The 22,934-nt window shown below is 50.5% G+C and overlaps 1 protein-coding gene across 2 annotated transcripts in view; it reads right to left on the minus strand.

The window, feature by feature from the left end:
- Cfap251 (cilia and flagella associated protein 251) overlaps nucleotides 1-22,653 on the minus strand; it is a 48,558-nt gene extending 25,905 nt beyond the window's left edge. For both annotated transcript variants that reach the window (XM_063225580.1, XM_063225579.1), the window contains exons 1-7: nucleotides 22,534-22,653; nucleotides 21,057-21,492; nucleotides 19,464-19,796; nucleotides 15,409-15,549; nucleotides 14,765-14,874; nucleotides 9,661-9,772; nucleotides 9,411-9,491 (exon numbers count right to left, since the gene is read on the minus strand). In XM_063225580.1, the coding sequence (XP_063081650.1) occupies nucleotides 9,411-9,491; nucleotides 9,661-9,772; nucleotides 14,765-14,874; nucleotides 15,409-15,549; nucleotides 19,464-19,796; nucleotides 21,057-21,476 (1,197 nt within the window). In that variant the 5' untranslated portion in view covers nucleotides 21,477-21,492; nucleotides 22,534-22,653. The remainder of the gene's footprint in view (nucleotides 1-9,410; nucleotides 9,492-9,660; nucleotides 9,773-14,764; nucleotides 14,875-15,408; nucleotides 15,550-19,463; nucleotides 19,797-21,056; nucleotides 21,493-22,533) is intronic.
- Between the last annotated feature and the right edge of the window lie 281 nt (nucleotides 22,654-22,934).

Consider the following 22,934-nt stretch of genomic DNA (forward strand, 5'->3'; position numbering starts at 1 on the left):
AAGTTGCACACCAGTCTGAGCTAGAAAGTGAGTTGAAGGCCAGCCCGAACTGCATAGCGAGATCCTGTCTCAGAAACCCGAATAAATAAATAAGGGCAGTGTCCAGCAGAAACGAAGAGATACACGTATCTCTTCAACCAGGGCCCAATGCTAGTGTCCAGCGAGAGGAAAAACAGAACTTTTCCAGCCATGAAGAAAGAATAAATTATTGATCCCTGTGACAACATAACTGAGTGAAGCCCCTGACTCTGGAGGGGAAAGGAGGCCATTTGTATAAAATCCTAGAAAACACAAAAGGCAAACACTGAGCATCAAGAGGACAGGGACGCTGGGCGATGAGTGCGCGGGTGGGACTGTACCTGGGAGGGGGTTTGGAGGAGGAGGAGGCCCCCAGGGGCCGGGGAGAATCTCAAGTGCCAGCTGAAGCCCACAGAGAGTGAAAAGAAAAACTTCAGTGCAGGAGGCGGAGCTGGCGTGCCTTTGCCCAGGGCTGGACTCCCTACAGGAGAGGAGGAGCTGCCGCGACCTGGGGACCTGTGGTCAGGATGACGGCGGCAGCTGATGGCGCAAGGCCTCTGCAGAGAGACACAGCGACTGGCCGGAGCCATTTGGAGCTGGGCTGATAAGCGCAGAACCAGAACCACTGCGGCTCCGGCTCCGTGGTGGGGGCAGACCAGGGAAACTGTGCAGACTGCTAGCTCAGGGAGCCTGGCCCGGCGGCCTGCTGCGGCCACCCACCTCTCCCTGTGGACAGAGGCTGGCCTGCTGGCGGGGAGCGGCAGCATTCGGGGCTCTGTGGCCACGGGCTGTCTACTGTGAACCCGGAGACAGTCCTGGAGGTGGACTCTTGGTTGTGTCCTTTCTTGTTTGTTGGTTTGGCTTGGTTTGGTTCCTCTCTGTTTTATGGGTGAGAGCCGCTCCTGACCTCTCCTCTCACGGCTGTGGCTCTCTTCTGTCCCTCCCTTCATCTCCTCCACCTCTCTTCCCACCCCCCGAATCAGTCGTGTGCACGAGTTCCCCAAGTGGTCCTGATCCATCTTTGTCCTCCAACCTGACTTGTAATCTGTTTTTCCACTTCTCTAATTTTCTCCTTACTCCATTTTAAATTTCAACCCCGAGGGCAAAATTGACACATTACGGACTTACACGTCCCGTATCATTATCTGGTTTGTTTTACGTTTTGTTATGCATTCACAAAGCTAGATCACAGGGTTAAAAGTTGCAGATTAAGGGTGAGCTGTTTGTTGTTTTATAGGCTGTATTTGATGCTACTGGTACCATTACAGCCAAAGTCACATAACTGTTCTAAACAGCTGTTGGTCCTGATAATCCACGACTAAGACTGACTAAGGGTCACAGAAAATATGGTGGCACAGCACCAAAGAACCAGGGACTGGGCCAAACATGCAACAGCTTCGCATCTCCAACAAACTGAAGAGGTGAGATCTTACAACAGCCTCAAAACCCAAAAACCAGCTACACCTGGAAGAAACCTCAGAGACGTAATCATCACTGAAGGGCCCAAAATACTACCAATAAAGCAGCCCATCATGGACAATGTACAAGCACCGCCCCAGGAATTAAACTGAAAAAAGCAAGTAAAAGAGAAGACACTTAAGATGCAGCCAAAGACATCCAGGTCACCAAAGGCAAACCCAGGGGCAATGAGGGGGACAGTCTGAAAGCCCCCGCAGGGTCTCTCTGAAGTGGAGACAAAGCAATTAATTGAGGCTCTGGAAAAATGAAATCAGAAGTAATCTCTCTGATAACTACAGAGACTACCAAAATACCGTGCTTAGCAACATTAGAGCAGATGCAGACAAAAAAATAGACCAACTTGAGCAAATCATGGAAGTGCAACAGAGGAAAGAAGTGGGCTCCCTAAAGCAGATTCAAGCGGATACCCTGGAGGGTAAAACTGCACTGAAAATATTTAAAGCAGATTCGGCAGTGCGAGGTCAGGACCTCAGACACTGAAGGCTTGCAGTTAGCAATGGGAAAAGAAAGAGTTCTCAAAAATAGCAGGAGACAATGAGAAATCAGTCCAGCAGCTCTAGATGAGAGAGAAAAGAATAACCTAAGATTAACTGGAGTCAGTGTACAAGCAGGAGACACCACAAATGACATCAAAAACTGTTCACAGACATCATGACAGGAAACTTTCCTGGTAGAGAAAAAGAATTTGACACGCAGGTAAATGAGGCATATAGAGCTCCAATTAGCAGTGATCAAAACAATCTACAGCCAGGCGTATCATAGTCAAGATTCCAGAAATTCAACACAAGAACAGAAACACATCTCGGATAAAGGAGAGCCCGGCAGAATCACAGCTGACTTCTCCGCACAAGCTCTCAAGTCAAGGAGAGCCTGGAGTGAAGCACTCCAAGCTCCAAAGGAAAACAACTTTCACCCAGGTTGGCGTACCCCGCAAAACTACCTGATGGAGACATAAGGTGCTTCCATGACACAGAACATCTGAGGGAGTTTATGACCACCACACCAGCACTCCAGAATGTTCTGAAGGACTTTCAAGAAAGACATACTGAGGACTCCAGCTCCACAAACCCCAGCAGAAGGAATCCATCAGGAAAGGCAAACAATTAGAAAGTGTGTGTGTGTGGGGGGGGAGCCAACCACAGGAAAATAACACGACAAAGATAAGTCCATACATAGCAGTTTTAACCAGTAATGGTCTCAGTTTACCAGTCAAAACACACGGCCTGGCAGAATGGACCAAGAAGCAAGATCCAACAATATGCTGCATACGAGAAACACATTTAATTCAAAAATACATTTACAGACTGAAAGTTAAAGTATGTAAGGAACCCAGAAAAAAGCAGGGGTAGCTAATCCATTTTCAGACAATGTGAATTTCAAGCCAAGACTGATTAAGAGAGATAAAGAAGGTCACTACATCCTAGTAAAGGGAACAAATACCAGTGCCAAAAAGGGGGGGAGGGCTGGGGATTTAGCTCAGCGGCATAAGCACCTGCCTTGCAAGATTAAGGGTGAGCTGTTTGTTGTTTTATAGGCTGTATTTGATGCTACTGGTACCATTACAGCCAAAGTCACATAACTGTTCTAAACAGCTGTTGGTCCTGATAATCCACGACTAAGACTGACTAGGGTCACAGAAAATATGGTGGCACAGCACCAAAGAACCAGGGACTGGGCCAAACATGCAACAGCCTCAAAACCCAAAAACCAGCTACACCTGGAAGAAACCTCAGAGACGTAAACATCACTGAAGGGATGAGTTCAATCCTTGGTACTGATAAAAAAAAAATACCAGTGCACCCAACTATAAAAAACAAATACCTACAGACATGAAAAATCAAATAAGCCCTAATACAATTGTATTAGGAAACCTCAATACCCAAGTGCCACAAAAAGTCAGATTAGACAAAAAATCAGTAATGAAATACTAGAACTAAATCAAACTCTCAAACAAATGGACTTAGTCGATATCTATAGAGTGTTCCACACCACAACATCAGAATACACACAGTTCTCAGCTGCACCTGGGTCTTCTCTAAAACAGACCGCGCACTGGCCCACAGAACACACTTCAGTAAAGGCAGAGGGACTGAAATCATCCCATGAACACCATCAAACCACAGGGCAATGAAACTGGAAATCCATGACAAAAAAGCCACAAGAACGTCATAAACACGTGGGAATTAAATAGCACCCTGCTGAACACCAGCGGGTCACAGATGAAATTAAAGAGGAAATGAGCCAGTTTTTACAGCTGAATGATAACTGCAGTACAACACACCAGAACTTAGGGGACACAGTGAGAGCAGTCTTGAGAGGGAAATTTATAGCGGTAAGCACCCACATCAGGAAAACAGCAAGAGCATACGAACCACTTAATGGTGAACTTCAAACTTCTAGAAAAAGAAGAGCAGGCTAAGCCAAAAGCTCACACTAGGGAGGAAATGATAAAGAGCAGAAATCAATGGATTAGAGATTTAAAAAGCAATACAAAGAATCAATGAATTGAAGAGTTGGTTCTTTGAAAGATTAAATAAAATTGACAAACCTTTAGTGAACCTTATCAAGAAAGGAAAGACTCAGATGAACACAATTAGGAATGAAAAGGGTGAAATCACAACAGACCCTACAGAAGTCCAGAAAACCATCTGTACCTGCTTTGAAAATTTGTATTCTAATAATGGAAAACACAGAGGAAATGGACAGACTCCTAGATACATACGAATTACCAAAGCTCAATCAAGAAGATATAAAAGTCCTAAGTAACCCATATCAATAAATGAAATTGAAGATGTAATTAAAAACCTATCAACACAGAAAAGCAGAGGCCCTGATGGATTCAGTGCTCAATTCTACAAGAAATTTAGTGAAGACCTGATGCTGCTACCTCTCAAACTCTTCAGTAAAATTGAAAGGGAAGCAATACTTCCAAATTCATTCCTGGGAGCAAGCATCACTCTGATTCCAAAACCAGAGAAGGACCCAACTAAGAAAGAGAATTACAGGTCAATCTCCCTAATCCTAAATAAGATACTGGCAAAACAGACTGCAGCAAATCATCAAAAAGATTGTACACCATGATCAAGTGGGATTCATTTCAGGGATGCAGGGATGGCTCAACATACGTAAATCCATGAATGTAATCCACTATATTAACAGAGCCAAGGACAAAAATCATGTGATCATCTCAACAGATGCATGCAAAGCTTTTGACAAAGTCCAGCACTCATTCATAAAAGCCCTACAGAAAACTGGAATAGATGGTCTTTATCTCAATCTGATAAAAGCCATCTATGAGAAACCAACAGGCAACATCATACTAGATGGACAAAAACGGAAAGTTCTCTCTCTAAAACCAGGAACAAGACCAGGCTGTCCACTGTCTCTGCTCTTAATCAACATAGTCCTGGAAACTTTAGCTGGAGCAATTAGACAAGAGAAAGAAATAAAAGGAATCAAGACAGGAAAGGAAGAAGGGACACTATCATTATTTGAAGATCACATGATACTCTAGAGGACCCCAAAAACTCCACCAAAAGACTACCAGATTTAATAAGCAAATTCAGTAACATCCCTGGAAACAAAGTCAACATTCAAAAATCAATAGTCTTCTTGTACACGAATAACAAACTCACTGAGAAAGAAATCAAAGAAACAATATATTTTACAATAGCATCCAAAAAAAAAAAAAAAAGAAAGAAATACCTAGCGATCAATCTAACAAAGGATGTAAAAGACCTCTCTAGAAAACTCTGCAAAAGGAGATTGAAGAGGATATTAGAAAATGGAAAGAGATCCTGTGTTCTTGTGTAGGAAAAACCAATATAGTGAAAATGGCTATACTTCCAAAACTGTGATACAGATTCAGTGCAATCCCAATCAAAATTCCATTAACACATCTTACAGAATTAGAGAAAACAATCCTTAATATTCATTTGGAACCAGAAGAGCAAAGGCAGACCTGTACTACAAAGGCAAAACAGGGCATCACAATTCCTGACATGAAATTATGCTATAAAGCTACTGTGATAAAAAGTGTGGTACTAGCAAAAAAAAAAGGCCCAAAAATCAATGAAATGGATCAGAAGATACAGAAGCAACTGCAGACACACTCAGCTACCTTATCTTTGAAATAGTGCCAAACACATCCATTGGAAGAAAGATAGTCTCTTTAATAAATGGTGCTGGAGGGGCAGGGATTTAGCTCAGTGGCATAAGCACCTACCTGGCAAGCATGAGGTTGTGAGTTTGATACCTGGTACCAAAAAAAATATTTTTAAATAAATGGCAGTGGAAAAACTGGCTGTACACATACCAAACATGAAACTGGACCCATATCTTTCACCATGTATGAAGCTAAATTCAGAATGGAATAAAGATAATATTAAAACAGAAACATTCAATCTGCTGGAAGATAGAGTAGAGCTCTTGAAGACATAGATGGAGGTAAAGACTTTATGAACAAAACCTGGATTGCACAGGAACTCACAAAAAATCAACCACTGGGATCTCACCCTACTGAATAGCTTTTGCACAGCAAGAGAAACCACCAACAGAGTGAAGAGACAACCCACAATGTGGGAGAAAATGTTTGCCAGCTGTTCCTCAGACAAAGGATTACTATCGAGAATATATAAAGAACTAAAAAAAAAAATCAATCCCCCCAGATTTAAAGACCCAATCTGAAATGAATAATCTGAGATGAATATATACTTCTCAGATGAAGACACACAAACAGCAAATAAATACGTGAAAAAATGTTCAACAGCACTGGTCATTTGAAAGATGCAAATTAAAACCACACTGAGATTCCACCTCACCCAAGAAAGAATGGCAACCATCAAAAAATCAAGCAGTAACAAATACTGGAGGGGCTGTGGGGGAAAGGAGCCCTTCTGCACTGTTGGTGGGAGTGCAGCCTGGTGCAGCCACTGTGCAAATGAGTGTGGAGATTCCTCAAAAACTAGGATTGGAGATCCCATTTGACCCAGCTATATTCCCCTTCTGGGTATCTTCCCAGAAGAATTAAAATCATCAAATCACAGTGATATATGTGCACCCATGTTTATAGCAGCACAGTTTGTAATAGCCAGATCTTGGAAACAACCTAGATGCCCATCGACTGAGGAATGGATAAAAAAGATGTGATACTTTTACACAATGGAGTCATAAAGAAGGATACTCAGCCATAAAGAAGGATAAATTGGAGACTTTTATAGGTAAATAGATGCAACTTGAGACCATACTCATGAAATAAATAAGACACACACGTGTAAACATCATGTTGTTTCATTATTGTGAGAAGCTGTAAGAAAAAAACATGTGTTGCCGGGCATGGTGGCTCATGCCTGTAATCCCAGCACTCGGGAGGCTGAGGCATGAGGATTATTGCGAGTTCGAGACCAGCCTGGGCTACAAAGTGAGCTCAAGGCCAGCCTGAACTGCATAGAGACTCTGTCTCAAAAAAAAAAAAAGAAAAAAGAAAAAAACATGTGTATGTGTAGAATATGTACATATAAAATAGTTAACATAGTCATACTACTGATTTGTCTGAGTTCACTGAAGAGAAATATTTGGGCTGGTATTCTTTGGACAGCTGAATGCAGACATCTTGTGCCCTGGGTGACTGATTTGGGGATGCCAGTGCGCAATGTATGTACCATTGTGGCCCCCTGATTGATGTGTTTTGAAATTTTGTTGTAGTTTTTTATTGTTCTTTTTATCTTTAAGTAAAATGGATTTTAAAAAAAGAAGTCACTGAAGGATTTTAAATAAGAGATGTAATGTTTCACTTATCTCAAAAAATGCCATTCTGGTCAGGTGTGGTGCTGCACACCTGTAATCCCAGCACTCAGGAAGGCTGAGGCAGGAGGATTGCAAATTTGAGTCCAATTTAGATAATTTAGTGATTTGCCAAAAACCCTATCTCAAAATTTACAAAACACATTGGCTGTCAAGGTGGCTTGGCTGTGATATATCACCCCGCCTACCGTCCAGGCCGATGTGGATGATCTCACCGGCAGGGGGTGTCCTCCTCCTCCCTCACTGTTCCCCAAATACCCCTCCAGGGAAAGGGACCTTCCCCCGCAGAGGATGCCACCTCCTGGCCTGGGTCACACGGGCGACTTCGCTGCCTGGCTAGGACCTCCAAACAGGCTCTCCAAACCCGAATATGAAAAAGGACTGGGGATGTAGGTGGAGGCATAGAATTATAGAAAGAAAGCCAGGTGTGGTGGCTCACACCTGTAATCCCAGCACTCGGGAGGCTGAGGTGGGAGGATTGTTGCGAGTTCGAGACCAGCCTCGGCTACAAAGTGAGCTCAAGGCCAGCCTGAACTGCATAGCGAGACCCCGTCTCAAAAAAGACAAAAAAAAAAAAAAAAAAATTAAAGAAAGAAAGACAACACACGGGAGGGGTAAGGCTGCAGGGCTGAGACGGAGGTCAGCAAGGTGCCCAGGCTGCGGGGCCGCAGGGGGCGGGGCCACCGGGTGGGTGGGGCCTGGCGGGGCAGAGACCAGGAGTGGAGAGTCAGCTCCTCCGGACCTAGCAGAAAGTTTGCAGAACGCGAGGTGGAGGCTGAGAAGTGAGAGAAAGGAGGCGCCGGGGAGAACACGGCAGGAAGAATGCAGAATCAGGGGCTGGAGGTTTAGCTCAGCGGCATAAGCGCCTGCCTTGCAAGCAGGCAGTCGTGAGTTCAATAACTGGTACGGATAAAAAGGAAAAAGACAAAAAAAAAAAAAAAAAAAAAAGAATGAGAATCGAGCCCAGCCTACCAGCCTAATGCAACCCTGTTTCAAAATAAAAATAATAAGAGGGTTTGGGGACCCTGCTCAGGGCGAAGGGCCTGGCTTTAATCCTCTGTACTGAAAAAAAAAAAATTGTGCTTAGTAAAACTAAGAAACCAAATGTGTCATTTTATTTCATTGTAATCAATTTAAATTTAAACAATGAGGGGCCTAGGGGTTTAGCTCAGTGGCATAAGCGCCTGCCTTGCAAGTGTGCGGTGGTGAGTTCCATCCCTGGTACCGATAAAAAAGGAAAAAGACCAAAAAAAAATGAATAAATTTAAACAATGCATTCATCAAAGTTGCGGGACACAAAACCAACCCACGAACCCAGCTGGGCTGCTACACGCCAGCAGAGAACAATCAGAAAAAGGATTTAAGAAAACAATTCCCCTTATCAAAGCATTAAAAAGAATAAACACACAGGAATAAACAACGCAGGGGGCGAAAGATGTAGACACTGGAAATTACAAAACACTGCCAGAGATCAACAGCAAGGCTTCAGGTGCCTGAGGTTGGGGAACCCTACAATTAAGGTGACAACGCTCACCGGCACTGTCCATGCACTCAGTGCAGCCCCTAGCAAAGTCCAGAAGGCCCTGTCCCGTCACTCCATGGAAACCAAGAATAATGCACCTTTTTATTCTTTTTGAGACAAGGTCTGACTACGCAGTTCAGGCTGGCCTCAGACTCACGTTGACCCTCCTGCCTCAGCCTCCTTCCTGAGAGCTGGGATTGCGGTGAGTACCACCACCGCCAGTAATAACAACTTCGTTACACACTTTGCAAGTTTGGGACAGGATTAGAAGCAGTTAAGAGCATGTGTCTAGAATAAGAATGGCCGCCGGCTGGGCGGCTCCAGCCAGGTTACTTAACCGTGCATGGAAGCAGCCCACAGGTGTTAGCCTCTCCTCCTCACCGAATGTCTACGTGCATTGTGTGAAATTAGGTAGGTAAAGAATTAGCAGGATCTGGTGCATCCAAAGCGCTCAAAACTCATCGGCTGTGATTAGCAGAGATGAAAGGAAGACCGGGGAGGACAGAGTCTTCAGAACGCTGGGGCGACAGGTGGGGTAGGCCTGGCTCCGGGGTTCCTTGACGCACAGTTCTGGGGTGACCGGGCTCACCTGGAAACCGTACTCTTTGGGGAGCTCAAGGGTGCAGGCGGGGGTCTCCACTGCCAGGGTCCACCTCCAGATGCAGAATTTCTGCGGAGACAGCAGGGCCAGGCCCTGAGGAGCCTGGAGGGCCGCCTCCTCCCGGGGGACCCTGCGCCCGGCCCGAGAGCCAAGCCACCCACAGGGGTCCCTGAGCAGAGGTGCCCGCAGTGACACCCGGCCGGCTGCCCAGTTTCCTGGGACAAGCCCGGCCCTGTACCTGGACGTCAGTGTCGGAGATGGTGGCCAGGTACTTGGCGTCGCGGCTGATGGCGATGGCCCTGATGCCGTTGCCTTGTGGGCAGCTGTCAAATATGGTGTGCACGGGGATGCTGCAAGGCAGGGGGTGCTGGCTCAGTGGGGTCCCCGCCATCAGGGAGGGGAGCGGGGCTTACTGTGGGTCAATGAGAGCTGCGGGCATCGTGAAGGTCCCGGCCCCCGATTTCCTGTGACCGCACTGGCAGTCACAGAGGGAGGCTGCTGGTGTCCGCCCGCCTGCTCCCTGCGTGCTGTCTGCCTGGCCCTGTGTCCCACAGGGAAGAGGCAGACACGGAAGAGGTGATGGGGCCGGAAAATGAGATGGCCGGAGCATGGCCTTGGCATGGGCACAGTGTGGCACCCCTAAGCTTTGCCCGGAGCAAAGCACCAATGTCACACAGAGATGGGCAAAAATACATGGAGCAGGGGGGCTGCATTCCTAGCAAAAAACAAAGAATTATGTTTACTACAATATTACGGCAGAGCCGTATAGTGAACAACTGGGCTGCCTTCAAAACACAATGAGAGTGCTGGGCTGGCGGCCAGGCCTGTGTTCCTGGCACCTGGGAGGCTGAGGCAGGAGGATACCCTTGCCTTCAAGGTCAGCCTGAATTACATAGCGAGATCCTGTCTCAAAAAACAAAAACAAAAAATGCCCTTGGAGGACAACCCTCAAATTGTCAGAAGATGCAGTTGGGGTTCTTACTGGGAAAATGAACCCTATCCCTGAAGATACGTAAAACATGAAGTCAATCAGATCTGTGCTGACACAGTTATGAAGAGAAAATGAATTCATTTTGAAGCAGCGCCTAACACTGAAGAGAGTCTGACATACTGGAGTCTCGGCAGCCACGATTTGTGATTCTAATTTAAAATAGGCTGTTGATTTAGACTTGCAATTTTAAATTGAAATCGCATGAGGTTTATAAACAATACTAGAGCACTGAGGAGAACTTAAGATTTACCATATTTATGTCTAATGTATTAGATTTACAAGAATTACTTAAATACTGGTGAAGGATTTGTTTCTTAATTAGAGCACTAAAACACTTAACATAAGGCTGAAAACATTACATCTCTAAATGCCACTGAAGATGTTTAAAAAGAATTAAGGACCAAGTGTGTGAGACCAAACATTAATCAAAGCCTCCTCACAGGTGACTGCAAAAATATGCTGCATTTGCAGGCAGAGTAAGATCTTTAAATTGAATTAAAAGCATAAGGAAGAACCATAGACCTTAGTTTCTCATGTTAACAACATGAATCATGTTAATAACGTGAATATTAATTCCAAAACCAAAACAGTCTCTAAATCTCTTCTGTCCCCAAAGTCATGGTAAAATTCATGCATAATGCATTTCAGTTAATCATGGGTATGCTTTGCTTTGGAATTAAAAGAGGACTGTAGGTGCAATGTAATCCCAGCACTCAGGAGGCTGAGGCAGGAAGATCTCTGTGACCTTGATAGCAGCCTGGCCTACACAGTGAGTTCAAGGCCAGCCTGAACTACATAGCTAGGTCCTGCCTGAAAAACAAACAAACAAAAATGTAAGCAGATGAGTGGACAAAACATGTCTGATCTTGGGGTTGGGGATTTAGCTCAGTGGCATAAGCGCCTGCCTTGCAAGTGTGCAGTTGTGAGTTCGATCCCTGGTACCGATAAAAACGAAAAAGACAAAAAAAAAAAAAAAGGAAAAACATGTCTGATCCATAAGATGAGACAGGACTCAGTGCGGCACCCACACGAGCTTCCCTGTGGACGAGGCCTGACAGCACAGTGCTCTGTGAGAACTGCAGATCCATCCACAGAGCGCCGGCTGCAGGGCTCCATCCCCAGGCTGGGTCCTGCGTAGACGTGGTGTCTACAGGGGTGGGCGGCAGAGGGGGAGTCACCAGGATGAGAGCTTCCCCTCAGAGCAACAAAAGTGGCGGGGAAATAGGGAAAGGTGATGGCTGCAGATTGTGGGTGTCGTTAACACCCCTGAATTATACGTTTAGAAATGGCAAGAGTGGTGGGTTTGTCTTGCTTTCTCTGGATGGGGATCTCATTATGTAACCCAGGCTTCGAACCCCCAGCAACCTCCTGCCTCAGCCTCCTGAGTGCCAGGACAGCAGGTGTGCACCACCACGTCTGATTATGCAGGGGGTTTTAAAAGGCCTGTATTGTAGCGCGGTGAGAGGAGACCCCGTGCCAGGCTGGGCCTGTGGGAGGGGGCCAGTTTCTGCTGCAATGGCCCCAGTGCAGGAGGGCAGGGAGGCGGCAGGGACGGGCACTGGGGGGTCTGGGAGACACTTCAGGGACACCCAGGCGGAATGTCCCCCTGCCACGCCCTCAGGAAGAGGAGGAGATACCAGAGGATGGGGACCTGCGACAGGTGCTGTGAGGTCGCCAGGGGCTAAGGAAGCAGATGTCAGGTCCCCGGCTCCAGGACACCCCACGGCCTCCGCCGTGCCCACCCCGCAGGGCCTTCCCAGTGCCAAGTGCCAGAGCTGCACTCTCCCTGGACACAGGAGGGAAGAAAGGGAAGCACCCAGCGGCGAGCAGCTGTCGCTGCCAGCCGGGGACCCCAGTGCGGACCCATCCCCTGAAATGCCCCCCAAATCCACGTCTCCCCAGAGCCTCGGCATGCAGCCTTCTTTGGAAGTAGGGTGCTGGCCAGCCTTACGCGTTATCCCAGACTTTCTGAGGCTGGAGCAGCCAAGCCCGGGCAACTTAGTGAGACCCTGTCTCAAAATTTACACAATGAAAAGCAGGCCGGGGGTGGGGAGTGGGGCTCAGTGCCAAGGCCCTGGGTTCGATTCCAGCAGCACAAAGAAAAGGTGGGGGGACCTTTGCACCTTTGCAGATGTTAGTTAAAATGAGGTCCCCTGATTAGGAAGGCCCTCAATCCAATGGCTGGTGTCTTAAATAAGGGGAGACACAGAGAAATGGAGTCCCCTGCCGTGAGAAAATAGAGCTAACATTGGAGGCACGTTAGCTGGGTATGGTGGCACATGCCTGTGATCCCAGCACTCAGGGGAGGCTGAGGCAGGAGGCTTGTGGAGTGCCTCAAACCTGGAAATTTAGTGAGACTCAGTTACAAGATTAAAAAAGTAAGTATGTGAATGATAGGGTGGGGTGGGGTGGGCTGTGGGTCAGTGGTACAGTGTCCTGGGGTTCAATTCCTGATATTAAAAAAAGAGGGGGTCACAGCCACAAGCCAAAATACTCCAAGAGCTGCTTGCCACCAGCAGCGGGGGACAGTCCTGGGGTGGAAGCCGGGCCCCAGAGCCTGTGCAAGCTCCCCCCAACACACACGCTGTTCTTCTGGGCCGTTTGGAGCCCCTGGGTCCCTTCCACTCTTCCTCCAGACCAGCCGCAGAAAGCCAAACCCTGGTCCCGTCCAAGGCGGCACCACCCGCTCACCTGCATACTCAGGTTGGCTCTTTTAATTTTCATTCTTTTGAGACAGAGTCTCCCTATGTGGGGAGGCTGGCCTTGAACTCACTGTGTAGCCCTAACTGGCCTCAGACTCAAGGCGGTGCTCCTGCCTCAGCCTTCCAAGTGCTGGCTTACAGGCCCGCATCCCCGCCAGCCTAGCGTTTCCCACGCTAGCTTCGGTGAAGGACTCCTCCAACTCCTCATCACTGATTTCGTTTGTACAAAACACTGTAGGAAGTTCGGATGCCTCAAAAGCTTCCGAGCTTCCTCTCATCTCCGGACTTTCCTATCTGGCACGATAGGAGCAGCTGTGCTGTCCCCGGTGGAAACAGTCTCTCCTGGCACATGTGAGAGCAGGCCGGGAACACCAAGTCCACGGTCAGGAGGAAGCAGAAGAATGACCACCTTGGCTCCCCATCCACTGTGTTAGCAGCAGGAGGGACACAGGGGACCAAGCTGCACACACAGACTCAAACCAGGCTCGGTGGCACCCACTGGTCACCCCACAGCCTGGGAGGCTGAGGCAGGAGGATCGCTGCGGGTTGGAGGCCAGCCAGGGCTATACAGTGAGTTTAAGGCCAGCCTGAACTACACAGCGAGACCCTGTCTCAACAAACAAACCTAAGGAAGCAGACTAGGGACAGCGCAGCTACTCCAAGTGTGGCTCGTGCCGTGCCGGATAGGAAACTCCCGAAATGAGAGGAAGCGTGGGGTTGGCTGGCCTCCTCGGCACCCAGGTGGCCTCTGCCTCTGACTGAGAGGTGTGTGCATGGCCCCAAAGAGAAGGCTGCCCTTGGGCATGGGGGTGGGCATGGGGCCAAGGCCACAGGGTCTGATCCCAGGAGAACATCACAGGGTGCCACAGAGGGGCCCCCATAAACCCTGAGCCGTACTGCCCAAACAGTCACAGCGTGGAAGCCCAGGAGAGCCTCAGGAGACAGGTGCGGAGCCTCTGGGGCCCTACAGGGTCCTGGAACAGGGAAGGATCTGGAGTTAAGGGAACTGGGAACCAGGAATCGGCTCTGGGCGGGAGTTGTTAAATGCCTTGCCAGGTCCCCTCACTGAAACAAGAGGCACACACAGAGGCAAGTACTTTGTAAAGGGTCAGGCACAAGGGGACCTGCCCAGCTATCTTCTCAATCTGTTTCTAACCATAAAACCATTCTGAATAAGTCTGCAATCCTGAAAAAGAGAAAGAGGCAGGCATGGCGAGGCCTGCCTGTAATCCCAGCACTCAGGAGGCAGAGGCAGGAGGATCTCTGCCGGTTCAAGGCCAGCCTGGACTATATATCTCGAGACCCTGTCTCAAACAAATGAGAGAGCAGGCAACCACAGCTGTGAGCAGAAGGGCACTGTTAGGAGCGCCGGGCTGCAGAGAAGCAGCAGCTTTGGAAAGTCTGTCATTAACTAAAACCAAGCAGGGCAAAGGGACGGAGCCAGCAGCAGGACATTTGGAGCTGGGGCTGGGACACTTGGTGGCCACCATTCACACTTCCCAGAAGAGGCAGCCTGGGCAGCCGCCAGACCTACTTTATGCTTCACACTCGTGTGAGCTGGGCTGCTGGGAGTCAGCCTTGCAAGGCCCCCGCCAGACTCATCCCAGGGACTCCGTGGTGACCAGGAGGGCGCCGCAGCCCCGGCCTACCCCGTGAAGGAGTCCCATATGATGATCAGGCAGCCGGGCCCCTTGTCTGCCGTGGCGATCCACCGCCGGTCTTCACTGACGCAGAGGCAGGAGATGACGTTAAGGTGGCCCTGCGCAGACGGAGGAGAGTCAGCGGCACTCTGGGAGGCTGAGGCAGGAGGACCCCAAATACGAGTCTAGCCCGGACAAGTTAGCAATTCTGTTTCTCAAAATAAATTAGTAAAAGGGCTGGGACCTGGCTTGGTGTGAAGGCCCTGGGTTCCACCCCCGGCACTGCAGAGACGCTGGCGAATAAGCCTTGTCCTGGAGGTCAGGGACTCGGTTCCCTGGGGTCCCACTGGGACCCCTACAGCAGAAGGCTCTCGGCTGAGCTGTGCCACTGACGGGCCTGTCACCTTTCTGGACGTCAGAAGTGCAAACCCCAAGGTGGCACTGAACTCTTGGAGACCCTCCTGCCTCAGTCTCCCGAGTGCTAGGATTACCAGTGTGCACCCCACATCCAGCCGCTTTGAAGTCTTGTAACAAAACCAGCACAGCCTACTGTGCCCGGCTGCAGGTGCTGAGACCCAGCTTGGGGGTGCAGCACCCGGGACGGATTTGCCCCGCGCCCGGAAGAGGGAGGAGCGCGGAGAGGCCCCGCCTACCTGCAGATGGTGCTGCGCGTTCTTGGCCACGTTGTAGATGACCGCCGTGTTGCTGCACGCGTACAGCAGGACCCTCTGGCCCCGCTCCCGGATGTAGAAGACGGGGAGCGAGCTGTTCCACCCGAACGACCAGCTGAGGGCCTGGAAGACAGGGTGGGAGCGCTGGGGTGCTGAGCCCGGGCCAGGAGGACGCCACCCTTAAACACTCGGAGACAGCGCCTCCTGGTGGACAGGAGGTGCGCACGTCCGGCCCCGCCTACTTGGAGGCCGAGGCTGGAGGGTCGCTAGCGGCCACGCACTGCATCTCAGAGAAAGGAGGGAGACAGAGAAGGTGGGGGAGGAAAGCGGCGGGGGGGGGGGCCGCGCGCGCACTGGGAGGGACCCTGAAACGGTGACACCTTACAAAAGGCCGAGCACTTGTGCAATCAGTGACCAGGCAGGGACCCAGCAGGGCATGGAATGGGGCGCAGCTGCTATGGGGCGTGTCTTTTCGGGGAGGTGAAATGGTCTGGAGTCCGACAGTGGTGATGAATCCTCCGCCCAGGAACATACCAGAGCCGGTCACCTGCGTGCTCGGGTTACAAGGGACCTGGAGTCCTGTGCATGTCAAGGAGGTTGCAGCTTTTGAGGAGGCTGAGGCAGGAAGATCACAAGGTGTTTCCCAGCCTGGGAAATACAGTGAGGACTTGTCCCAAAACAAAAAAATATTTTCAAAGGGCTGAGCTGGGGCTGTGGATGAGCCTGACGGCTCTGGGTTCTGTCCCTGGAAACACACACACACGGGCGCACACACACACACAGGGCTAGGGTGGCTCAGCAGAAGAGCACTTGCTAAGCCACTGGGTTCAATCCCAGTACTGCAAGGGGAAAAGAAGATGGCGGCCACCCAGGTGTCCCCTGCTAAGTGGATCGGTCAACGTGACATGGCCATACTGTGGATTTTTTTTTTTTTTTTTTTGAGACAGGGTCCCGGCATGCAGTTCAAGCTGGCCTCGAACTCACTATGTAGCCCACACTGGCCTTGCACTTACAGCAATCCTCCTGCCTCAGCCTCCCAAGCTCTGGGGTTACAGATGTGTGCTGCTATGCTTGGCTCAAAAACTTTAAAAGTTTCAAGGTGAATTTTATGGCATTAAAGCGGCAAAGAAAATCTTTAAGAATAACTAGAAAGAGCTTCCCATTCCCCTGTCCAAGCCCCCCTGGTAACTAAGCAGTGAGTGCTCTATGTGTGAATTCCCTTTACTCCTGAAGCCGGGTGATGTTACAATAAAGACTCGAAGCAGCACTGCAAATGGGCAGTTATTCAGCCTGTGGAAATGGTGCTTTTCTTGTTGTTTTCCTGACACAGGGTGTCACTACCTGGCCCAGGCGGGGCTTGAACTCATGTCCGTCCTCCCGCCTCAGCTTTCTAGGAGCTGGGGTCACAGGCGTGCAGCACCTCACCCAGATCCCCTCACGTCTCCTGGAAGGATCTCAATGAAGAGACAAAATTCCACGGCCGTGGCGGTTTGCAGCCGTAACCCCAGCACTTTGGGAGGCTGAGGCAGGAGAAGGAGGAGGAGAGGTTCAAGTTCCACCTGGGAACTCTGACTCAGGTTTGAAAAACTTGAAAAGTAAGATCCAGGGATGTGGCTCCGTGGGCAGGCCTTGGGATCAGTCCCCAGGACTTCAAAAAAAAAGAAAAGAAAACAGTAAAGACTAAATACCCGTAGAAAAACTGAAATTCTCACATTGCCAGAATAACTACAGAATAGAAATGTTACGGAATGAAAAGGCACAGGTCCGATAACCCTGACTGCTGTAATTCCACAGTAACTTTGCTTCTTTTGAGAGAGGGCCGATGCGCAGTTCCGTCCAGCTGGCCTTGGGCTCTCTTTCAACGGTTTTGCATTCAAAGTCTTTTATCAGCATAAGCTAAGCAGGCTGTGGTAATCCATGGAGGCACAGGACAGGAAGAAATGAGCCGCCAAGCTACGCCAACACATGGAGGAGCCCAAGCTGCGTGATGTTCAGGAAAAGGCCCAGCTCTGGAGACGGAGCGGGAGTCAGGGTGGGGGAGCGCAGTGGGGGAACCTCGGGGGTGTTTTAGGGCTCTGAATCCATTGCGCTGTCAGGAAGTGGTGATACCCGCCTCGTCACACGTTCCTTAGAGCTCACAGAATGTACGACGCAGAGGGACCCTAAGGTAGACTAAGACTGACTAATAATACTTTAAATCAAGCTGATTGTGGAACGCCAGGGCTTGAGAGGCTGAGGCAGGAGGATTGCTACAACTTTGAGGCCAGTCTGGGCTCCATAGTGAGACTCTCTCAAAAAACACATAATAGTATTAAATCAACACTGGTTCATCGACCAGGGATTTAGTTCAGTGGCATAAGCACCTGCTTGTCAAGCGCAGGATTGTAAGTTCGATTCCTGGTACCAAAAATAAATAAATAAAAATACTGGCCCGTCAGTGCTAAGAAATGCATCACTGAAGGGGAAGCCACGGGAGAGAGTACCAGGGAACATGGGAGCTCTCCACGCCTTCAGCTCAGTGTTCTCTAACTCTAAAACTTCTTTAAGCAAAAAGGACTGTCTATTAAAATCTTAACTAGCACCAGCTGGGCAGGGTGGTGCCCACCTGTCATCTCAGCACCTGGGACACCGAAGCAGGATGGTCACCTCGAGTTTGAGGCCTGCCGAGATATAAAAGAAGACTGTCTCAAACACAGGTTCACCAGCTATTCGGGATTGTTCTTCTGAAACGTGCGGACCCTAAAGGGTCGTCTTATCCACCTGGGGCTTCTTTGCCTTTTTCGGGGCTGTTCTGGGAAGCTGCAGGTCTGAGGGGACTCACACCTGCTGCCAGCCTCACCCGCGGGGACAGGGCGCCCTCACGTGGTGGCGATCACAGCGCTCAGAGTGGGTCGGCACACCCTGGTCCTCCGGTGCCACCTCCTGGTCCCCGCAGGAAGGTTAGGACCTCCGCGTCACTACTGCCTACCACACCAGGACGCGGAAAACGACACTACTGTCAAGGCTGGGTTTTACTATACTGCTGTTCCCGAGACTCTTGCTTTACAAGTACGTGATTATTTTGTTTTCGTATTTATTTTTTGTTTGTGTGATACAGCCTCATGTAGTCCAGGCTGGCCGTGGGCTTGCTATTCCGACCCTCCTGCCTCAGCCTCGGTGCTAGCTAGGGTCACAGGCGTGCAGCACCAGGGCCAGCCCACTCATTCATCCTCTCATTGGTTCACCTGGCTTCCTGAGACCGGGTCTCGCCATGTGGTTCAGGCTGGTCTTACACTCACCGTGGGCCTCGGCTGGCTTCAACTCCTGCCTCAGGGACTCTCTGTGCTGCGAACCATGGGACTTTGCGGGTGTACAGCACTGATCACTGCTAAGCCTTCCCACAGTATTTCTCCACACCGAAAAGGGGAACAGAAGAAAGCCAGGGGGGGGGGCTGAGAATGAGTCCCAAGAACGACACCGAGAGCAGCAGATGGAGGAGGAGGAGGAGGACCCCTCCTTCCCGCTCGGAGGATGCCAGATGGCACCTCGGCTGTCAGCACAGCCGGCGACTGGGCCACACCTGTCACTTTCAAAGGTGGGGGCTGGGAAGGCAGAGGTGGGGCCAAGAGGAACCAGGGAGGAGCAGGGTTTGCAGAGGAGAGGGGAGGGGGGCGGGGAAGGAGAGACCAGCCGGGTCGCAAGCTCCTGCCTGCAGCAACCCTGTCCAGCACAGACTGTTCGCAGTCCCTATCCATCACACACGGCTGGTCAGTCAGAACCAAACTTTAAGAGACACAGCAGCAGCCAGCCGTGGTGGTGCACACTTGTTATCCCAGCACTCAGAGGCAGAGGCAGGAGGATTGTTGTGAGTTCAAGACCAGCCTGGGCTACAAAGTGAGCTCAAGGCCAGCCTGAACTGTATAATGAGACCCTGTCTCAAAAAGACAAAAACACCCAAAACATCCAAAACTGAAACACGTCTTTCTGGAGGAGTATCTCCCCCGCCCCTCATGTCCCCAACCTCCCGGCACCAAGCCACCTCAACGCCGGGCACTTACCAAGGGGTACACCTGGGCATCCTTGTCCTTCTGGAACAAAGTGTCCTCTGTGGACCTGGACACCAGCGACTCCCTGGAGCCCCCTGCTTTGGCCTCATCGCCAAGGAAGTAGGATATTTTCCTGCTGGGTTTCTCTCCCCTGGCACCTCCCTGCTTCTGAGCCAGGTCTCCTTCTTCCTGTCCCAGTTTGTCCTGCAGCCTGGGCTCAGGTCTCTCTCCCTGCTCGTCCAAGGGTTCCATCTGCTGTTTGTCGGGATGCACTTGGGCCAAGTCGACATATTCGGAGCTGTCTGACTGCAGAGACTGCTGGGAGCTGGTGTCTCTAAGGACTTCCTTCACGAAGGAGGCAGAGGGGTACGACTCAGAACACGGCCCCGACTGCCACATTCTCCCAGGGGCTGCCCTGTGCTAGCCCCGCCCCGCCCCCTTTAGCGGTAGCCTCTCTAGAATTTATGAGATTCTTTTAAAAAGAATCTGAGGCCAAGCATGGTGGTGCACACCTGTAACCCCAGCACTCAGGAGGAATGCCTCAAGTCTGAGGCCAGCCTGAACTACCTAGTGAGACCCTGTCATGAACAAACAAGCAAAAAAAGACCGTGGGACATTTTGTACTTAAGAAATGAACCAAAGCTGAGTAGGGTGGCACACACCTGTGACACAGCGCCGTGGGAGGCTGAGACAGGAGGAGATCAAGTTAGTGCCCAGTCTGGGTAATTTGGCAATTTAACAACAAAATAAAAGTTTAAAAAGGGTTAAAAGTTAAAAAGGGTGGGAATGTTGCTCAGTGTGAAGGGCCTGTGTTCACTAAATCAGGACACAAGACAGAGAGACAGAGAAACAGAGAGAGAGAGAGAGACAGAGAGACAGAGAGACAGAGAGCGAATATCAAGGGTGTGTTGGATTTAATTTTGGCCTACCAGCCAAAACAGCAAAACCATTCTTCCAAATGACACTGGTGACCAAAAAGCTGCTGGTCACAACTTCTGGTTCTGTTTCGTGTTTTGAGTCAGGGTCCCACTATGTTGCCCAGGCTGGCCTGGAATTTGCATAAATCCTCTTGCCTCAGCTTCCTGTGTACTAGGGTGACAGATATGCACCACCATGCCCCTGGGCTGAGAAAGCCGCTCCTGGGCCAGGCAGAGTCCTTGCCCTGGGCTCAGCAGGACACAGTCTATGCCGTCACTGTCATACTCACTCTGTTCTGGGACCACCCACTTCAGTGAGCTCCTGTCCACCACCCTTTAAAGTTCAGCTAGGCACACACCTCCTCCAGGAAGAGTGCCCTGACTGCCCTTCAACCCAGGTTACATTTTCCCTTCTAACAAATCCCCCATAAACCAGGCGTGGTGGTGCCCCCCTATAATCCCAGCAGGCTGAGGCAGGATTGTAGCACCAAAACAAATAAATAAGAATAAATAAGCAACATCCCCACCCTGGATCGCCAGGCTTAGTGTGCAGGGATGTGTCCTGTGACCCTGGCCCTCCATGGTCCAGCCTCCTGCAGGGCAGCTCTGTTTTGGCCATGGGGCCCCCGGCCTGGTGTTAGCTCAGCACCCAGAGTGAAAGCAGCCCTGAGCGACAGTCACCACTCACCAGGAAGGTGCCCAGCAGGTTGCAGGGAGGGGTCGCCATGATAGGGACAGCCGGGGCTTTGTGGGCCTCCGCTCCAGTCTCCTCCTGCTTCTCCTCCTCCTCTTCCTCCTCCCGCACCTCTCCCTCCTCGTAGGCCTCTTCCTCCTCCCGCTCAGCCTCTTTCTCCTCCTCATCCTCCTCCTCACTCTCATCTTCCTTCTCCTCCTCCTCATCCTTTTCCTCGTCCTCATCCTCCTCCTCCAGTTTTTCCCCTCCGTCTGCCTCCCCCTCTCCCTCTCCCTCCTGGGACTCTCTTGGTCCTAATGTGTCATCTGATGTCAGTCGCATCTTTTCCACTTCTTCATTATTTTGGCTGTATTCTTTTTCTTCCATTTCCTTTTCTCTGTTTTCCTCTAGGGGATTTTCTTCTGGCTCTGACATTCTTCCACGAAGTTTCCTTTAGAGAAGATGAGCCCACAGTGACCAGCAGGTCCGCTTCCCACTCTGATTCCCCAGCCTCTGAGGAGGGCGCTGCACCTGCCCTGCTGGGGGTGAAGAGGGCGCTATACTCTCAAGAAAACCTGGCCAATCCTAATTCACATAATTTTTTTTTGAGACCAGGAGTTGAACTCATGACCTTGTGTTTACCAGGCAGGCACTGTGCTGCTGAGCTATATCCTCAGCCTAAGCCTGGCCAGTCTTAAAAACATTGACCCTATGGCCTCTTCCTTTCTTAGGATTAAGCCCCGGAGGCTCCTGTTTAATTTTAAATATGTTCATATTTCCACAAGCAGCAGAACACATCCTCAGGCACCAGCAGCAACTCTGATCGGGGAAAGAGAAGCCTGGCACGGACCCCACTTCTGCCACTCACTAGCTCTGAGCCTTAGGCAAGTGTCTGTACCCCTTGGCATCTGAATTTCTGCACAGGGGAAGTAAAACAGCTGCCCTCCCTTTTGGGTTAAAGGCTAAACATAGCTTAGCACGGAGAGCTTTAAAATATATGGGAGCAGTCACTACACAGCTGAAAGCAACTCCGATTTTGCAAAATGGGGCGTGGTGACACACTCCTATAATCTTGGGATGCTGAGGCAGGAGGATCATTGCAAGTTGGAGAACATCCTTCGCTACAAAGTGAGCCCAAAGCTAGCCTGAACTGTATAGTGAGACCCTGCCTCAAAAAGAGAAGGAAAAAAAAATAAATAAATAAAAAAAAATAAACAGTCAGGTCCCAAAGCCCTCTAAGCCATGCGCTTGGTGATTCCCACACAACGATCCAGAGTTTCGGACCCTGAGAGACGATGCGACTTGTCAACGATGGCGGAGCTGGGGACACCTGGCTCCTCGTCTGAAAGGGTGCGGCTAACGCTTCATGTGTCCCTGACTGGCCACAACGGGTGGGGACCAGCCCCCGGAGGACTGCAGGGTAAGGACCGGGTTGGGGGGTCGCAGGGCGCAGAGCCAGGCGGGGCCCCCGGGGCCTCGGTCCTGCACTTACGGAGTGCGCCCACCTAGTTCCTCAACAAGCCAGATCCTCCAGGACCCCCAGCGCAGCCACCTCTGCCTCCACGCACTCCCTAGCTACGGTTGCCACCCAAGCTTCGTCCCCATAGCAACCGCCGCCGCCTTGGGCGTCGTGCCGTAAAGCGCAGGAGCAGCGCAAGCTCACTTGCCGGGCAAGCGTCCGCGAGCGCGAGCCGAGCCGCGCGCCCCCTGCCGGCCGCCATCTGGGCCTGTCCTCCCCTACACCCCCTCCCCTTTCCCTCTCCCGTTGGGCGCCCCAAAAGCTGTGGTGGCCAGCTCTGGCAATTCTGACTTTCCAGAATGGGAGCCACGTGCTGCGATCCCCTCTGCTGCTGTGCGGTTGTGCACACCTGGAGCAGGAGGCTGAGAGTCCCC

This window comes from Cavia porcellus, unplaced genomic scaffold (genome assembly GCF_034190915.1).
Source record: "Cavia porcellus strain 051 isolate PalLab524CR breed Dunkin Hartley unplaced genomic scaffold, mCavPor4.1 scaffold_16, whole genome shotgun sequence".
NCBI lineage: Eukaryota > Metazoa > Chordata > Mammalia > Rodentia > Caviidae > Cavia > Cavia porcellus.